The sequence below is a fragment of the Garra rufa genome, chromosome 13, assembly GCF_049309525.1.
Source record: "Garra rufa chromosome 13, GarRuf1.0, whole genome shotgun sequence".
Lineage (NCBI taxonomy): Eukaryota > Metazoa > Chordata > Actinopteri > Cypriniformes > Cyprinidae > Garra > Garra rufa.
This window is the reverse complement of record NC_133373.1, coordinates 12155056-12175101: the sequence shown is the minus strand read 5'-3', so window position 1 is coordinate 12175101 and position 20046 is coordinate 12155056. Positions and strand designations below refer to the sequence as shown.

Genomic DNA, 20046 nt, shown 5'->3' with positions numbered 1-20046 from the left:
CTGCCACGATTCCGTCCGCATTTTCCTGCATTTTTTAAACTACCATTGAGTGTTTGTAATAACTTCCGTATTCTGTTGTAATTCTGTGTTTTTTAGCTTCATGTTTCATCTATTCATCCATTTTCTTGGGGTTTTTATGTACAAAACCGAACACAGAAGTGTAATGGACAATCGTCATCAGGTTTATGTGCAATGGCTATAAAGTAAATATATATTATAGGGTTTTTCTTCCTGAAGAGTTAATTTGTTACATGAATGAAATTAAAATTGTAGTGCCATGGTCAATATAATATATGTGACTCTGTACCACAAAACTAGTAATATGCATTGGTGAGAACTTCATTTGGACAACTTTAAAGGCGATTTTCTTAATATTTAAATTTTTTTTTTTTGCAACTTAATAGTTGTATATCGGCCAAATATTGTTCAATCCTAACAAACCATACATCAATGGAAAGTTTATTTATCCAGCTTTCAAAAAAAAAAAGTTTTGTGGTTTTGTGATCCAGGGTCATATATTTTACTACACCAGAAAGTTAGTCTTTTCAGTGCTTTTTTAAAAATTAATTAATCTATTTATTTATGTCGCTTTTATTGAATTATCTAATTTAAAGTTTTCCGCCCTCTAAAAATCAAACTTTATGCCTGCAGTCAAAAGTGCGCCTCTGCAAGACTGTGCACACTAATAAGGTTCAGATTGAGTGTACAGCAGACCCGTCCATATGCAGTATGATCCTGTTCATGGCTGTAATGCAGACCAGAGGCTTTTGTACATGCATTAAAGCACTAAAACTTCATGAAGTGATGTGTAAAGTTACGTAACTTTTTCCAACCTACATGCATGCAAACATCTCCGGTCTGTTCTCTGTACCACCCCATTAGCCCTTTTTACAGGCGCTTATACGCACGCTCTGACCCACAGTGCCCTGGGTGGAATGGAAGGGTTTGTTTGATTAGAGTGGAATAATACAATGATATCAGTGAACTGGCAGTCCTGCCTGTTTTGCTCTGTTATTATTGGTTTGCTCTAATTAATGGCGGTTTTTATAAACTCTCCAGCTGTTGCTAAAGATTTTTTGATGAAGTAGCTCTACTAAAGCAGCTCGTGTTGTTAAACACATCGTAACAGAAGCCTCATGTTTTTTTTTTTTTGTTTTTTTTTTTTCTGGGTCGTCTAAAGTTCATTGCTTTTTTTATTGTGTGCGTGTTTTGTGACTGTGAGTGTTTCTTTGCAGTGGAGGTTAATTGTCTTTGAGGGTCTGGAAGCAGGATGGATTTTGATGATTTGTGCTCTGCTGAACTGAAGTGAATTGTGTGTGAGAGAGCAAGCAATAAAGAAGCAGAAGTGCTTCTTTGTTATTCAGTAGCATTTTCAATGTGAAGGTCACTTGGCCTCCTCACCGTATGTGCAAAAAATGAGAAAATTGTCTAGATTAGAAGAGCAAAAAAATAAAAAAAAATAATAGGATTTTTTTTTTTAAAGAAATGGTTCACCCAGGCATTTAAAAAAAAAAAAAAACTTTTTAAATTTGTTTGATTTTATATGTATGTTTACATTTGAATTTTTTTTAACTTCAGTTTAAGTTGTAGAAATGTTGAAATGTGTACTTTAGTCATTTTTCTGTCTCAGTACTTGCCAATATTTAGTAGTTTTTAGTAGTTATGGCAATATTTCTCATTTGAAGGGGTTTTATTTTTATTTTTTTCATTTAATATTTATGTTTAATTTTAGCTTTATTTTAGATACTGTTTTAATTTGAGTTTAGTTACAGTTCATGTCAAAAGTTTAAACCCCCTTTTAGAATTTGTAAAATGTTAATTATTTTACCAAAATAAGAGGGATCGTACAAAATGCATGCTATTGTTTATTTAGTACTGACCTCAAAAAAGATATTTCACACAAACGATGTTTACATATAGTCCACAAGATAAAACAATAGTTGAATTTATAAAAATGACCCTGCTTGTTTGTCCTGAACAGTTAAACCTGCTGTTCTTCAGAAAAATCCTTCAGGTCCCACAAATTCTTTGGTTTTCCAGCATTTTTGTGTATTTGCACTCTTTCCAACAATGACTGTATGATTTTGAGATCCATCTTTTTACACTGAGGACAACTGAGGGACTCATATGCAACTATTACAGAAGGTTTAAATGCTCACTGATGCTCCAGAAGGAAAAAAAACATGCATTGAGTCGGGGGGTGAAAACTTTTGAACAGAATCGAGATGTGTAAATTCTTTTCTTATTTTGCCTAAATATCATATTTTTTCATTTAGTACTGCCCTTCAGAAGATAGTCACGTGTTTTCCAGAAGACAAAATAAGTTAAATTTACCCTGATCTTCTAATTCAAAAAGTTTTCACCCCCAGCTTAAAGGAGTAGTTCACTTTCAGAACAAACATTTACAAATAATGTAGTCACCCCCTTGTCATCCAAGATGTTCATGTCTTTCTTTCTTCAGTTGTAAGGAAATTATGTTTTTTGAGGAAAACATTTCAGGAATTCTCTCCATATGATGGACTTCTATGGTGCCCCTGAGTTTGAACTTCCAAAATACAGCTTTAAATGGCTCTAAATGATCACAGCCGAGGAAAAAATGGTCTTATCTAGCAAAACGATCGGTTATTTTCTAAAAACAATTGCAATTTATGTACTTTTTAATCTCAAATGCTTGTCTTGTGTAGCTCTATGTGTACTCTGTGTAGAGATTAAAAAATATATATAGATTATAAATGTTTTTAGAAAATAACCAATCATTTCGCTACATAAGACCCTTCTTCCTCGGCTGGGATCATTTAGAGCACTTTGAAGCTGCATTTAAACTGCATATGTGACCCTGGACCACAAAACCAGTCATAAGGTTAAATTTTACAAAACTGAGATATATACATCATATGAAAGCTCAATAAATAAGCTTTCTATTGATGTATGGTTTGTTAGGATAGGACAATATTTGGCCGAGATACATCTATTTGAAAATCTGAAATCTGAGGGTGCAAAAAAATCGAAATACTGAGAAAATCACCTTTAAAGTTGTCCAAATTAGGATCTTAACAATGCATATTACTAATCATAAATTACATTTTGATAGGTTTACAGTAGGAATTTTGCAAAAAATCTTAATGTAACATGATCTTTACTTAATTTCCTAATGATTTTTGACATAAAAGAAAAATCAATAATTTTGACCCATACTATGTATTTTTGGCTATTGCTACAAATATACCCCAGCAACTTAAGACTGGTTTTGTGGTCCAGGGTCACATATTGGAAGTTCAAACTCGGGGCACCATAGAAGTCCATTATATGCAGGGAAAGCCTGAAATGTTTTCCTCAAAAAAACATAATTTCTTTATGACTGAAAAAAGAAAGACATGAACATCTTGGATGACAAGGGGGTGACTACATTATCTGTAAATTTTTGTTCTGAAAGTGAACTGCTCCTTTACTGTGTGGTTTTTCCTTTTGGAGCATCAGTGAGCATTTGAACCTTCTGTAATAGTTGCATATTAGTCCCTGAATCCCTGAAACTGACCAAAAGAGTAAAAAAAGTGTGAATATATATTAAAACATAAGTCAAGTAAATAAGTAAATTAACTGAAAATCTTCAGAATCTCAAAGGGATAGATTACCCCAAAATTAAAATTCTGTCATTAAGTGCTCACCCTCACGTTGTTCCAAACCCATAAGACCTTTGCTCATCTTCAGAACACAAATTAAGATATTTTTGATGAAATCTGAGAGCTTTCTGACCCTGCATAGACAGCAACGCAACTGACAGGTTCCAGGCCTAGAAAGGTAGCAAGAACATCATTAAAATAGTCCATGTGACATCAGTGATACTCTTGTTGAAGTCGTTATTTTTTCTCGTAGCTTCATAAAATTACGGTTGAACCACTGATGTCACATGGACTATTTTATCAATGGCCTTACTACCTTTCTGGGGCTTGAACGCGTCAGTTTTGTTGCTGCCTATGCAGGGTCAGAAAGCTCTCAGATATCATCAAAAATATCTTAATTTGTGTTCTAAAGATGAATGAAGGTCTTATGGGTTTGGAACGACATGAGGGTGAGTAATTAATGACAGAATTTTTATTTATTTATTTATTTATTTTTTTAAATAAAACTATCCCTTTAACTTTTATGTGGTAGAGCTGCTGATTTTAATTTAGTCTTTGATAACCTGTGGTTTTATTTTGCAGGATTGCCTCGGGAGATGCTTTCATTGAGTTTGAAGGATAATAGATCAGCATCTTTAATCAATTTGCTTGCACAGAGCCACAGGAATGGTGCACATGTATGTTTAATTGTAAAACCGTCCTTGTTAGTTGCACTGTAATGCATCTGTAAGCATTAACAGAGGAACCAGTGGGATTCTCTGGCCTTCATGGCTATGACGCACATTATCGTTTAGTCTAGCCGGTTTTGGCTGGGACGGAGCAACATGTTGCATACGTACTATCGTGAAGAATGCTGGTAGGGTCTCAGAAAAGACCACTGCAGACACACGTGAGCCCGTTACAAACTAGCTATACAGATCACATGGCAGTCAGCCCGACACATGGATGTGATCCATAACATGAGAGATTATCCTAAACCCAGCACTTCTGCTATACAGGAAATGCAAAAAACATGGTCAAGGACCGAGCAATCCTGAGAACCATAAGGTTTTCACATTACAAGAAATGGATACTTGTCTGTGATATGAAACATGCTTTCATACACATTTCTGCTGTTTTAGTGACCAATTCACAACATTACTTTTATTGTAATAACCTTAATTTGCCTAGAACTTCACAAAACGTTAACTGATGGACTGGTTTGGTGTGGACTACTTGTGGATTATTGTGGTGTTTTTATCAGCTTTTTAGACTCTGATTCTAACGGCACCCATTCACCGCAGAGGATCCGTTGGTGAGCAAGTGATGTAATGCTAAATTTCCCCAGATCTGTTCCGATGAAGAAAAGCGTGCTTAGTGGTGCAACCATTTAGTTCATTCCCCACTATTTCACAACACAAAGTTTGGACCCAAGATACATTTTCCCAAGTGAAGTCCCCATCTTTCCCCATTCTGAACACATTTGTGCCGTTGGTATAGTAGCATTTGCTTGGCGGGATGCCGTCTGATCCAGGCTCTATAGAGCACTTTAGATTAATGGATGATACATATGGCATGTTCACTTTCCCTCTTGTGCTGTTTTTACAAGGCAAAACCTCTTAGAGCAGAGAGAGAGAATCACTAGAAGACAGTTTTCCAGGAAAAACTGTCCTATTTTAGATTTATGATCATCAGGTGAGGACCTCTTTCAAACACGCATGCAGAAATTGTTTGTTTTTCTAGATGTGCAAAGTTAGTTCTTACTAGTTATCTGGCTTGAGGTTGTAGCATTTGAGGTGTCACGTCGTTTTTTTTTAATAAGAAATCATTTTTTCAGCATTTTTGTGTATTTAAACCCTTTCCAACAATGACTGTATGGTTTTGAGATCATCATTTCACACTGAGGACAACTGAGGGACTCATATGCAACTATTACAGAAGGTTCTAACACTCACTGATGCTTCAGAAGGAAAAATGATGTATTAAGAGCCAGGGGTGTAAACTTTTGAACAGAATGAAGATATGTACATTTCTCTTACTTTGCCTATATATCATATTTTTTCATTTAGTAATGCCCTTCAGAAGCTACAAAAGATACTTACATGTTTCTAGAAGACAAAATAAATCAAACTTACCCTGATCTTCAAATTCCAAAAGTTTTCACCCCCGGGTCTTAATACATTGAGTTTCCTTCTAGAGCATCAATGAGCGTTTAAACTTTCTGTAATAGTTGCGTCCTCAATGTAAAAAGATGGATCTTGAATTTATACAGTCATTGTTGGAAAGGGTTCAAATACACCAAAATGCTGAAAAACCAAAGAATTTGTGGGAGGATTTTTCTGAAGAACAGCGGGCAGTTTAACTGTTCAGGACAAACAAGGAACTACAACCACAAGGGACAAACAACACAGTATTAAGAATCAAGTGTATGTATACTTTTGAACAGGGTCATTTTTATAAATTCAACTATTATTTTCTTTTGTGCACTATACTGTATGTAAACGCCTTTATGTGAAATATCTTATTTGGGTCAGTACCTGTATGTAAACTTTTGACCTCAACTGTATTTGTCTTTATGCCTTTCCAAACCTGTATGCTGTTTCTGGGAGACATAAAAGGACTTTTTTGGGTCACAAACTGCTTTTTAATTTATATTATAAGGGAGCCACAGTTGGAGAACCTCTCGGGACAATCAAGATGGGCTCTTGTGGTTATATTAACTTGAGTGATTATATTATACTCTTGTGATTATATTAACTAAAAGTAAAGTTATTCAAGAAATGGTTGGATTTTGCCACAATTATGACATTAAATGCCATGATGGAAAATCTCTGTTGTTGCTCACCCATTCTGTGAGGATTAGTATTAAATCTATGTATATTTTTACAGCCAATATAATACTGGCTGGAGACGTCCATGTCCTTGTCGACTGTAATTCTTTCTTTGATTTCCAGCTCCCTTGTTTGTGTCTGATTTTGAGCTGTGGTTAGATGGATGAGCTCCAGGTTTCCAGACTAGGTGATGACATTAAGGTTCAGCTAAAGTAAAGTGACTTAATGTTATATCAGGAATTCAATTCAAGGCCAGTGTTTGACATACAGTAAGTCATTGTCACCCCTGCTAAGCACTGGCTCCATTAGTGCTCATCTCCCATTATCTTATTCCTGATTCCTAGCTGGTTAATCAATTTTCACAAATACCTCTTGAAATGGTATTAGAACAGCCTTGTTTTGAACATGCTTTGAAATCCTTTTACAGCTATGAAGTTGCCAGATTATTTTGTCTGTTCATGTTTTAGTTTTAGTGGGCGTCTCATGTAGATACATCAATGCTGCTGCATCTTAAAATTATGTTGCATTTTAAAGAGAGTACAATCCTTTTCAGGAGGCATGAAAGAAAGTGGAAGAAAGGGAATATAAAACACAGCTATGATCCCCTTTCCATTGACTTCCCACTGCTTTAAAGACTTTTGTGCGATAGCGACGCTCCCTGTGAACAGATCTGACTTCCTCCTGTTTTTGTTTTAAGGCTTGAAATCTATGAAACCGAGAATCACAGAGCTTTTTGTTGTTGTTGTTGTTGTTGTTCCCTTAACTTTTTCCCTCCCTTGTTTCCCGCATGAGTTTTCCTGGGTTCATTGCTTTGTGCATTATTCAATCTGTCACTGGCAGAATAAGACAGATACAGTATTTGAGCACACTGATGCTTTGGTTGGCTTTATCTTCTTTTTTCTAGTTTATAGTCAGGAAAATACCTATCAATTGCAACTTCAAATGCTTGGTTAATGCATATTGCATGGTGAACATTTTGTGTATATATTGTGTTTTATGTCTTATATTTTGTTTTGGGTCTTTTTTTGTTTGCTTTATTTAGGTTTGTCTTGTATATTTTGTCTTGTTTTATTTTTGTTTGATGTATTGTGTTTTGTTTTTGTGTTGTGCTTTTTGTTTTAGTCTTTTTTGTTTGTTTTGTTATTTTGCTTGTTTTGATTTGTCTATGTCCTGTTTTGTTTTTGTGTTGTGCTTTTTGTTTTATCTTGTGTTTTACTTTTGTTTAGTGTCTTGGTTTGTTTTGGGTGTTGTGATTTTTGTTTTATCTTGTGTTTTTGTGTTATCTTTTGTTTTACTTTTGTTTGGTGTCTTGCTTTTTGTGTTGTATTTGTGTTTTTGTGGTTTTTTTTGTTTGTTTATCTTGTTTTCAGGTTTTGTATTATTTTGTTTTGGGTCCTTTTTGTTTGTTTTGTTATTTTTGTTTGTGTGCTTTGTTTTCTTGTTTATGTCTTATTTGTTTATGTTTTTGTTTTGTATTGTGTTTTTGTTTAATCTTGTGTTTTACTTTTGTTTGGTGTCTTGCTTTTTTGTGTTGTATTTGTGTGTTTTTTGGTTTGTCTTGTTTTCGGGTTTTGTCTTATTTTGTTTTGGGTCCTTTTTGTTTGTTTTGTTATTTTTGTTTGTGTGTTTTGTTTTCTTATGTCTTATTTGTTTGTGTTTTTGTTTTGTGTTGTGTCTTACTTTTGTTTGGTGTCTTGTCTTTTTTTTCTTTTTGATGTCTTGTGTGTTGTTTTTGTATTGTGCTTTTTGTTTTGTCTTGTGTTTTACTTTTTGTGTTTTTGTTTTGTCTTGTGTTTTACTTTTGTTTGGTGTCTTGTTTTGTTTTTGTGTTGTGTTTGTGTTTTATCTTGTGTTTTACTTGTTTGCTGTCTTGTGTTTTGTTTTTATTTTTGTTTGATGTCTCGTGTGTTGTTTTTGTATTGTGTTTTTTGTTTGTCTTTTTGGGGGTTTTGTCTGATATTTTGTTTTGGGTCTTTTGTTGTTTTTGTGTTTTGTTTTCTTGTTTATGTTTTGTTTTTGTGTTGTGTTTTTTATCTTGTGTTTTACTTTTGTTTGGTGTCTTGCTTTTTTGTGTTGTATTTGTGTGTTTTTTGGTTTGTCTTTTTTTCGGGTTTTGTCTTATATTTTGTTTTGGGTCCTTTTTGTTTGTTTTGTTATTTTTGTTTTCTTGTTTATGTCTTATGTCTTATTTTGTTTTTGTGTTTTGTTTTTGTTTGTGTTGTGTTTACTTTTTGGTGTTTTGTTTTTGTGTTGTGTTTGTGTTTTATCTGTCTTGTGTTTTACTTTTGTTTGCTGTCTTGTCTTGTTTTGTTTTTATTTTTGTTTTGATGTCTTGTGTGTTGTTTTTGTATTGTTGTTTTTGTTTTGTCTTGTGTTTTACTTTTATTTTGTGTTTTGTGTTTTTTGTTTTGTTTTATGTTTGTTTAATGTCTTGCACTATCAACTGGTCCACTTTGCACCTTTTTTTGCAGAAAAACTCCTAATCAGACTGGAAGAGACTAATTATCCACAGTTATTTATTTATTTATTTATTTTAGGAATGGGTAAATGTAAAATATGTCAATTTAAACAAAGCAGAAAATGCATGTGCCTAAGGATCTTCCTCATGTTTTCATAAATCCGAAAATCTGATTATGAGGCAGCTCTTGACATTTTAGTGTCCAATATGATTTAGGTAACACATGAACAATGTTGTTTGTGGATCCCTCTTTAGGGTTTCCAGCCTGCATAATTTCAAGCTGCAATCCTTCGAAGCATTTACTCAAATTTAATAAAGCCACTGTTCAATACACTTCTACCTTAGTTTTAGAAATGCATTACATCACAGAAGAAGAACGGAAATCTGCCTTTAACCTTGTGTTTTGTTCTCAGAGTGGGTAGCAACTGATTTCATTAAATCTCAGTAGGTGATTTTCCTCATCACAGATTCTGAACACTACGCTGGGGGCTCAGATTTGTTACACATGGAGAATTTGATTCAGCTGAAGTGATTTCGCTGGCACGTCTTGGTGGTCGTTGGTGCTGGAGAGACAATGCAGAAAGCACATTTACTTAGCTCTGTGTGTATTGGCTCGCATACTCACATCTGTGTTTGTGTATGTTGCTTAGCTGCTACCTCCACAGGTTGCTGACTCATTAAGTCACTCTTTGCTAGTGTGACCTCATGAGAGATTGCGGTTGTATCGGTGCCGGGTTGAAGTTAGGTACGTTCCCGATGAACAATCGTGATGAATATCTTTGATGGTTAATTTCATTCTTCTTGAAGTCTCATCATGGAATCAGGCAGCTCTTCTCCCGTTACTGACAGCTGACGGGAATTAAATCCCTCTGTGTGGCTGAATGCATATCAGAGTTTGTTTTTGTGTTTTAATGGTGCTAACAGCTTGTTTGAAACTGATTCTCCGCTGGAAAGTGTCTGAGCACTTGGCGTAATTATGCAACGCACGGTTGCATAATTATGGTCGGGAGTTTCCAAATGTGAATTTCCAAGCGTGGCCGATATATCGTATATTAGACTGTCACGATGGCTTTACTCTTGGCATTAAGACAGAACAGATGGAGTTGAGTTTTCATTGTTTGTGTTTTGGAGATTTAACATGCCAGATTGATGTTTATTTAGTGGTTTTGTTGCCCAATACACATTGTTAAATATTATTTTAAAAGCTTTTCCATTCTTATTCAGTCAATCAGTCATGCCATGCGGGAGAGACAGAGAATCAACACAATTTTCAGACGATTGGCATGTGGGTCTGAGATGACTTCTGTGTTTGGATGCAAAATTGAGTGTACAAAGCGTGACGCATTGGGAAAGATTCAAACTTCTGCTGAAGGCCCATTAATGATGTTTTCCAGGGTCACTGGTCATGAGTGATGCTCACCCTGTTTCAGGTGTCCCGAGTTGATTTGTTTTTGGCATTGGAGACAATTCGCCGTCTCCTGCCGTGCTTGGTTGACTTGATTGTTTCCATCCAGTTTCTCCAATCGCAAACCAACATGATTTTTTACGTGACTATTTTTGTTCTCTTGTTGTTTTTTTCAGGAGCTCTCTAGTTGTGGCTGGAACAAGAAGGAGAAACACAGTTCAGCACCCAACGCTGTGGCCTTCACACGACGCTTTAACCAGGTAAACTTTTTGCACAAATTAAGATATTTTTAATGAAATCTGAGAATGTTCTGACCCTGCATAGACAGCAACACAGGCCAAGAAAGATAGTAAGGACATTGTTAAAAAAAATGTACAGATAATGTACTCACCTCCTTGTCATCCAAGATGTTCATGTCTTTCTTTCTTCAGTCGTAAAGAAATTGTTTTTTGAGAAAAACATTTCAGGATTTCTCTCCATATAATGGATATGTATGGTGCCCCCAAGTTTGTACTTTCAAAATGCAGTTTAAACGCAGCTTCAAATGGCTCTAAACAATCCCAGCTGAGGAAGATGGGTCTTATCTAGCGAAACAATCGGTTATTTTCTAAACATATTGACAATTTATATAGTTTTTAACCCCAAATGCTCATCTTGTCTCGTCTTTGCGATGCGCATGCGTAGTCTGTGTAATCCGGGTCAATACAGTTAGGGTATGTTGAAAAACTGGGTTGTTACTTCTGCAGCGATGTAGGACAATTTTGAAGTTGGAGAAGAAAACAATATGGGAGTTTTTCAACATACCCTAATTGTATTGACCTGGTTCACACAGACTACGCATTTGAGGTTAAACAGTATATAAATTGTTAATTTGTTTAAAAAATTTCCAATCGTTTCACTAGATAAGACCCTTCTTCTTTGGCTAGGATCATTTAGAGCCCTTTGAAGCTGCATTTAAACTGCATTTTGGAAGTTCAAACTTGGGGGCACCATACATATTCATTATATGGCGAGAAATCCTAAAACCTTTTCCTCAAAAAAACATAATTTCTTCACGACTGAAGCAAAGAAAGACATGAACTTCTTGGATGACAAAGGGGTGAGTACATTATCTGTAAATTTTTGTTCTGAAAGTGAACTAGTCCTTTAAAATAGTCCATGTGACATTTAATAATACACATACTTTTTATTTAAAAAAGCAAAATTGCAAAAACATAATTTGAACATTACATTTTCAAACATTATAATCAATAGCTTTATGTTTTAATTGAAAATATACTTTTCCATTTAGAATAATACTCGAATGTGTGTGTGGTCAGCCAGTTTACTACGGCAGGAAACATGTTTATTGTTTCTGTGGCCACGTGTGTTTGAGAGTTGGTTTGTTTTAAATAAAAACGTCAAATCTTAAAAGTGGAAAATGAGGTTTCCAAAGTTGTTTGTGTTTTACGAATTGGCCATTAAAGTGTCGAAAAGTGCTGGTCCAGGTAAATGCTCGGGTCACGAGGGGTGGAGGAGTCTATAGTAGCTCAGCTTTCCAAGGGTTGGCATGCTTGCAATGCGCTGGCTGAGCATGTTTGCAAATGAGTATGTTTCTGGCCTAAATCTCTTGACTTTATTGCCTTGGATTGGCTAGGTTGGAAAATTACGTCGCCGTCAAGGTTCTTGTTAACAGAATTTGGACTCTATGCTAACACTACACACTGTGACTGTATGTCACAGTCACTCAAGTGGGAAACTAAACTTGCGTTTACATTTTGGCTCTACTGTGAGCAGGTAATGGGGATGTTTGAAGAGCTTATCGCTGCACTGAGGCCTGAGCAAAGATGTTGGATGAACACTAGGGCTGGGAAACACTGACATGATCCAGTTGGCCTTTGAAGAAATATGTGGCCTCCTCTGAGTCCGTACAAGTTTCTGTGTGCAGTTCTTGCTTCATAATTGGCAGAAGCTGACGATGTGTAACCAGAAGGGAATGATTGTTGATTAAGCTTATATGCAGTGCAGAAGTTGTTTGTGCACCTCAAAATCTCTACTTTAAGACTTAAACACACCCTCACAGACGCAGACTTTTTCTTCCCCTGATAATATGGCTAGCCCTCTGTAATAAATATGAGAATATCAGTGAGGAATTTGTGTTCTGGGGAAACTTTTCTCAATATACATCCTTAAAACGGCTGTTTAAGGAACCCACACGTACTTGCCTGCCAACACAAATGTACTTTCTGATGGATGATGCTTGGAAAGGCGAGAACAAAACGTTCTAAAAGGACTGGAACCTCATGTCACCAAACAGCTGAATTACATGTGTTTATATGTTTCAAGGATACTGTGGGGTCTGTTTGTTTTAGTAAAACCAGTAGCTTGATCTTTCAGTAGTAAGATGATCATTTGTAGATTTGCAGTCATGTAATTGTTAGCTGATTATGTTTACATTTGTCATCATGCAAGTGATGGCTTGGTTGTCATTTAAAGGGATAGTTCACCAAATAATGTGGGTAACCGAAAAACAGTAGCCAAAAAATACAGTTTTAAAAGTTGAGTAGCTTTGTATCGCTTTACTAATTATCTAGTAGTCGTTTTGTTTTCATTGTAGTTACATTAACTATTAAATTATGACAAAACTACTGTCATAAAGTTGAATGGTGACAAAACTACCATTACTTGTATCATTCTGTAGTTAGCCTGTTAGCTGATTATCAGTAGTTCTATCACCATGTAGCTGATCAGAAATACTTTTATCATCATTTAATAGTTATCCAATTATAGTAGTTTTTTTTAGTAGTTAGCTGATCATTATTGGTTTTGTCGTCATTTAATAATTAACTGTTTACCAGTTAACTGATTGTCAGTTTTTCTTTTATTTAATAGGTAGCTGATCAGTAGTTTTTTCATTTAGTAGTTAGCTGACCAGAAGGAACAAACCAATTCCTTGTGAACTATAATTTACCGCTTACTTGCCTGAATTAAATACAGTCACTATTGAGCGTCTATATGCTCATCATTCGTCTCGTGAAGTGGCTTCCATTTTGCTGTTCACTCACCGGGTTGATGCTCATGAAATGCTCCAGAACAGCCACTGCATATAACTTTTAACAAGATTCACTAAAACACCCCGAATTATATTAACATTTACTTTATAAACATCATTCCACTAATAAACATTTTCTAAATAAATATAACTAAGAAATTGAATGCGCTTTGTCAGCACGCATTTCATAATCTAGAACGACAAAAAAAGTTTTTTTTTTCTTCAAAAACGTAATTGTGATATAACATAGGCTATCAGAAATTCAATAAAAACGATGTTTTGTTTGATATATTTCAATATTTCAGAATATTACTCAGTAAATTAACATTATACAGCAAATTATTCTTCACTCTTTAGCATAAACAGCTTTATAAACCTAATAAAACTGTATGAGGTTACATTTCTGCAAAGTTGATATGACTCCTGTGCTTGAAGACATTCTACATTTATTTTGCTTATTGGTAATGTTAGTGTTGCTGCTCATGCTTTTCATAAAATATTTTTATTGTTGTAATATGAATATTAAATTTAACATGAAAGACTGCTAACATTCAACACTTTTTTTTTTAAGATGACCAAAATAAAAAATAGACAGCAAAGTGAAGTATGGACTTACTTCACTCACTTGAAGATTTTATTTTTGAACAAAAACACTTTAGTAACAGTGCACTTCTTGTATTTTTTGCACTTTCAGACCCCTCTATTTATTGATGTATAAATAAGAGTTTTGATTTGTATGCAAGGAGGGAGTGATTGTTATAAACAAAACGGTTTGTTCAGTTCAGTGGTGTTGTAATCATTGTGTCAAAACAGAAGTATAATAGTAAATAAATATCGGTTATGAATATTGGTTATCGAGCACATAATTGGTATCGGTATCGGGAATAAAAAATCAATATCGGTCGATCACTAGTAGTTTTGTACAGTAGGTTAGTCATTCAGTAGTTAGTTGACCATTTAATAGTTTTGTGCAGTAGTTTGTACATTATTCAGTAGTTTACCATTAATAGTTTTGTACAGTAGTTCAGTCATTATTCAGTAGTTAGTTGACCATTAGTAGTTTTGTACCGTAGGTTAGTCATTATTCAGTAGTTAGTTGACCATTAGTAGTTTTGTACCGTAGGTTAGTCATTCAGTAGTTAGTTGACCATTTAATAGTTTTGTGCAGTAGTTTGTACATTATTCAGTAGTTTACCATTAATAGTTTTGTACAGTAGTTCAGTCATTATTCAGTAGTTAGTTGACCATTAGTAGTTTTGTACCGTAGGTTAGTCATTATTCAGTAGTTAGTTGACCATTAGTAGTTTTGTACCGTAGGTTAGTCATTCAGTAGTTAGTTGACCATTTAATAGTTTTGTGCAGTAGTTTATACATTATTCAGTAGTTTACCATTAATAGTTTTGTACAGTAGTTCAGTCATTATTCAGTAGTTAGTTGACCATTAGTAGTTTTGTACCGTAGGTTAGTCATTATTCAGTAGTTAGTTGACCATTAGTAGTTTTGTACCGTAGGTTAGTCATTATTCAGTAGTTAGTTGACCATTAGTAGTTTTGTACAGTAGGTTAGTCATTCAGTAGTTAGTTGACCATTTAATAGTTTTGTGCTGTAGTTTATACATTATTCAGTAGTTTACCATTAATAGTTTTGTACAGTAGTTCATTCATTATTCAGTAGTTAGTTGACCATTAGTAGTTTTGTACAGTAGGTTAGTCATTTTTTAGTAGTTAGTTGACCATTAGTACTTTTGTACAGTAGGTTAGTCATTATTCAGTAGTTAGTTGACCATTTAATAGTTTTGTGCAGTAGTTTATACATTATTCAGTAGTTAGATGACTATTAATAGTTTTGTACAGTAGTTTAATCATTATTCAGTAGTCAGTTGACCATTGATAGTTTTCTACAGTAGTTTAGTCGTTATTCAATAGTTAGTTGACCATTAGTAGTTTTCTACAGTAGTTTAGTCGTTATTCAGTAGTTAGTGGACCATTAATAGTTTCGTACTGTAGTTTAGTCATTATTCAATAGTTTGTTGACCATTTAATAGTTTTGTACAGTAGTTTATACATTATTCAGTATTTAGATGACTATTAATAGTTTTGTACAGTAGATTAGTCATTAGTCATTATTCAGTAGTTAATTGACCATTTAATTTGTACAATAGGTTAGTCATTCAGACCATCTATAGTTTTGCACAGAGGTTTAGTCATTATTTAGTAGTTAGCTTTTCTCATAATTCAGTACTTAACTATTCATATGTAGATAGCTAATCATTGTGTAATTGGTTGGTAGTTACTGACTTTGTTTTTTTTTAATCAGCAGCAGATGAATTAAAGTTATTGACAGCTGCCATTTCGGCAGTTGTGTGGTTCAGTTGTCTTGTATAATTCATTGCCTTTGTGTGGAATGAAATGTTAATGTTGTTTATATGACTGTAAACACTGGTAAAGCTCGCTTTCCATAAATATACAGTCTTTTTTTCCTTTTCTCTCTGTCTAGACCTTTATGTTCACCACTTCAAAGACTCACACACAAACATTTTTGGTCTGTCATTCACAAATATGGAGTGTACTCACATTACATTTACTCATATGTACTCAATGCAGGAAACAATAGAAGCAAACTCTGGTATAAGAGTGCACTTATGCAAACACACAAATACAGACAGACCCTACAGATTACCCATAGACAGATGTTAAAAATTATGCACATATGGGTATATTTTACCAGGGGATATTTGCATAAGGTCTTTTTTGATTCAGTCCTCCCCCTACTTCAGCTTGTTCTTTTTCTTTCTTTTTTTGTCATGAAATAAGAGGAGCGCAGAGCTGAAATATTCTCTAATGGAGTATGTGGGGGAAAGTTCTGCATGGCCAGAGGCTCAAAACCAGGCTAAAAATCGATTTCCTCTTTGTGTTTAATGCTGGTGCAGGTGTGTGTAATGCAGCAGCTGGTGTGAATGTGTGCTCATGCGTGAGATGGAGTTTTTGCACTGTCTATTTCTGTTCAAGTATAAATGTCTGCGGTACCGTGCTGCCTTTTCTCTTCATTAGTCATTAGAATTAAATCCTTTCCGCTGGTTTGAGGCGTTCCGGCCTTATCCAAAGACGCCGTGATCCAATCTCACAACAAATAACAGGGGAACACACAGTAGGGGAGATGGTGAAACAATGACCTCACTGTGTGTGCGTCCCAGCATCAGACATGTGGGAAGGAATGGAGAAGGAGGGATCGCGGGAAGGAAAAGTCTGGAAAATCAACAGGAGAAATGGAAATGGGGGGCTGAGGTTGGCAGGGGTTGTAGTAGATGAAGAGTGATGTTTCAACAATCCATGTCTTCTGTTGCATAACGTCTGAAGCTTAAAATACAATGCTTCTTCTTGTCTCTTGGCTTCTAATCTCCTCTCATTCTCTTGTCTTCACTTCTTGTTTCATTCTCTTCATGTCTTATTCAGTCTTTTTTTTTTGTCTCCTCTCAGTCTTGTCTTGTGCTGTCCTGTTGTCTGTTCTCTTCCAGTTTTGTTTCATCACTTCTCGTCTCAGTTCGTCTCACCCTATTGTCTTTTCTTTTTGTATCTTGTCTTCTCATCTCCTCTCATTTTCTTTTCCTCACTTCTTGTTTCATTCTGTTCATTTCTTATTTAGTCTTTTTTTTGTCTCCTCTCAGTCTTGTCTCATGCTGTCCTGTTGTCTGTTCTCTTCCAGTTTCGTTTCATTGCTTCTCGTCTCAGTTCGTCTCACCCTTGTCTTTTCTTCTTTTCTCTTGGCTTCTCATCTCCTCTCATTCTCTTTTCTTCACTTCTTGTTTCATTCTGTTCATGTCTTATTTAGTCTTTTTTGTCTCCTCTTAGTCTTGTTTCATTCTGTCCTGTTGTCTGTTCTCTTCCAGTTTTGTTTCATCGCTTCTTGTGTCTTTTCATCGTCTTGTTCTCTTTTTTCTACTGTCTTCTCGTCTCATTTTGACTTATCTACTCTACGTGTCTCTTCTCATGTCAGTTTTTCTCAATCTTCTTCTTTTCTTCTCTTCTTGTCTCTTTTATTCTTATCTTACGGTTTTTCTTCCAGTTTCCTGTCTCATGTCCTCTCGTTCTCTTCTTTTTGCTTCTGCACGTTCTCCTCGTCTCATGTTCTCCTCTCATTCGCTTTGTATTTCTTCTCTTTCTCTTCTTGTCTCATCTAGTGTCTTCATCTTGTCTCTTCTCATTTTGTTGCTTGCCTTACAGTCTGATGTCCTCTTGATTGTATTTATTCCTTGTCTTTTCTCTTCTTTCACTGTCTTTGTGTCCCTTTTCCATGTTTGTCATCTCCTCTCATTCTCTTCAGTTCTCGTCTCTCATTTTCGTTGTCTTGTGTGTTCTCTTATATATTCTTATTTTTAGCCTGTCTCTTCTGTTCTTGTCTTGTCACTTTTGTTCCAGTTTCTAGTCTCCTCTAGTTTTCTTCTCTTCTCACACATTCTTCTCATGTCTCATGCTGTCTCATGTCAGTACCTTTCATTCTTGACTCATCTCACCTTGTCTCATCTCATCCTTTATGGTCGTGTCTTTCCATCTTCTAGTCTCATTCTCTGTTTTTTTACAGCTCTCCACTCTTTCTGTTCTTGTCTCTCTTAGTCTTTTCCACTTGTCTCTCCTTATTTTGTGTCTTCTAATTACATTTGCTCCCTGTCTCTCTTCTTTAATTTAGGGCCAAGCACCAAAGGTGCTAAGGATTTTCTTGTATCCAGTAGATTTCTTCTTTCTAGAGGACAGTCTTAACATTAATCATAGCAAGTTTGGAGTCTCTAACTTAAACTCTCTAGCACCACCGCTTGTCCAAAGTTTCACTCCTGTTTACGTTAATAACTTTTGAACCGTAAGGTCTGGAAGGAAAATTATTTTCCTCTGAATCCTTGGCTCATGCTGATTCGAATGAATTAGTTTGTAAAACCTACTTTTTTAAACTTGTCCCAGATATTTTGTCTGATCGTCCTAGACGGTATGTCTGATTTTACCAAATTTGGCTCATCTTTAGACCTTGACTATGTTGATTAGTCAAACAGCTCTCAAATACACGCAAACGATTTTGGCAAAGAGCACATGAAAAATGGATGTGAGGCTATATATCTCCGCAACAATTTGGCATATTGACACCAAACTTGGTGTGTGTTATAACAACCGTAACCTAAGGCTACCTGTACAGTTTCGGAGAGCAGCACCACCTAGTGGTCAGGAAATATGAAAAATGTCTATTATTGATTATAACACCAATTTGATTATTCAAAACCTACTTTTCACCGATTTTCACCAAATTTGGCTCAGCAAATCTTGCTGACATACTGACAAAAAGTTATGAATTTCATGTTGATACACAAAACGGTTTTCTGTTGTGTTCCTGTACTACTCCTTCTCTTGTCTCACCTAGTCTCTTTTCTTCTCTTTCAGTCTCATCTCTCTTCACTTCTCATCTCTTAATTTCTTCTTGTCTTGTCTCTTATTGTCTCACCTTTTCTTTCAGTTTTTTACACAGTCAAAACCATTCATGAGTTTATAACTACTGAAAGATGACAAAACTTCAGATGATCATTTCACGATTGTGGCTAATGGGTTCAGTAATCAGTGTGTCTTTGTTTTTATGTTTTTGTCTAATGTTAGGTGAGTTTCTGGGTGGTGAGGGAGATTCTTCATGCTCAAACTCTGAAGATCAGAGCAGAAGTTTTGAGCCTCTATATCAGAACGGCAAAGGTAAAAACACTCCATGCAGCACATGTTTACTACTTAAGTGTTTATACTAGCTGCTAACCTTCTTTCTCTCTTCTTGCAGAAACTCTGTGACATGAATAATCTTCATGCAGTGATGGCGGTAGTATCTGCTTTACAGAGCGCCCCCATCTTCAGGCTCACCAAAACCTGGGCTGTGAGTTATTTATTACACTGCTTATTAACATTTCACATATTTGAATTATTGCCAAGGCATTTTTTTGTTGTAATTATTAGTGCATTATATGCACATTTTAATCTTTATATTTTCTTTTCTTGTCTTTTTTTTGGTTCAGTCATTAACATTTTGTCCAACCCAGCTGCTATGTGTGCTAAATACTAAATGTAAGTGTTTATAGGTTGTGAAATTATCCAGGCCTTCAACTAGGGATGGCGAAAACTAAAAAATTTCTTGACCGACCACCGAGCCTCATTAGCCGGTTGAAACCGGTTAACCGATTAGTTTAAAATATGGTACGCTATTTGAAATAACAGCCATTTCGAGCCGCTCCTGCAATTTCGCAAGTCTGTCGCATCTGGCCGCGATCACACCGAACGCGTCTTTTAGTTCTAAAAACGCGAGGCGCACAGCACTGCCTTTTTTTTGTGACTTTTAATAAAAGAGCGTGCTGCGTTTTTTTTTTTTTTTTTTTTTTTGCTAAGCAACGACCAAAACAGCTGTCCTGTCAGTCAAATCAAAGGATTATAGCGTGAGCACTCTAAAATCTTAGTTTTATGCATAGACTGTTTTATGCTGTTAAGTAAACTGTCATATTAGCAGAAACCCTAAAAAATACAGCTCCGGGTTACCCACGATAGACACAAAAGGTTTCTCCTCTATTTCTTGCAGTCTCCGGACTTTTTAAGCAACCGTAAAATTCCGTCACCACAACAGAAGGCCCGCCTCTCCATTCATTCGATTGGACAATGGAAAAGAACGCGAATGACGTTGGGCGTTTTTCCGCTCAGAGTTGATTTTTTTTTCAA

The 20046-nt window shown here is 35.4% G+C and overlaps 1 protein-coding gene across 1 annotated transcript in view; it reads left to right on the top strand.

The window, feature by feature from the left end:
- The first annotated feature begins 6589 nt into the window (after positions 1–6589).
- The window catches only part of ralgps2 (Ral GEF with PH domain and SH3 binding motif 2), an 86309-nt gene continuing 72852 nt past the window's right edge, over positions 6590–20046 (top strand). Inside the window, exons 1-4 of the mRNA XM_073816699.1 lie at positions 6590–6631; positions 10470–10553; positions 18955–19044; positions 19124–19216. Coding sequence (XP_073672800.1) covers positions 6590–6631; positions 10470–10553; positions 18955–19044; positions 19124–19216 — 309 coding nt within the window. The remainder of the gene's footprint in view (positions 6632–10469; positions 10554–18954; positions 19045–19123; positions 19217–20046) is intronic.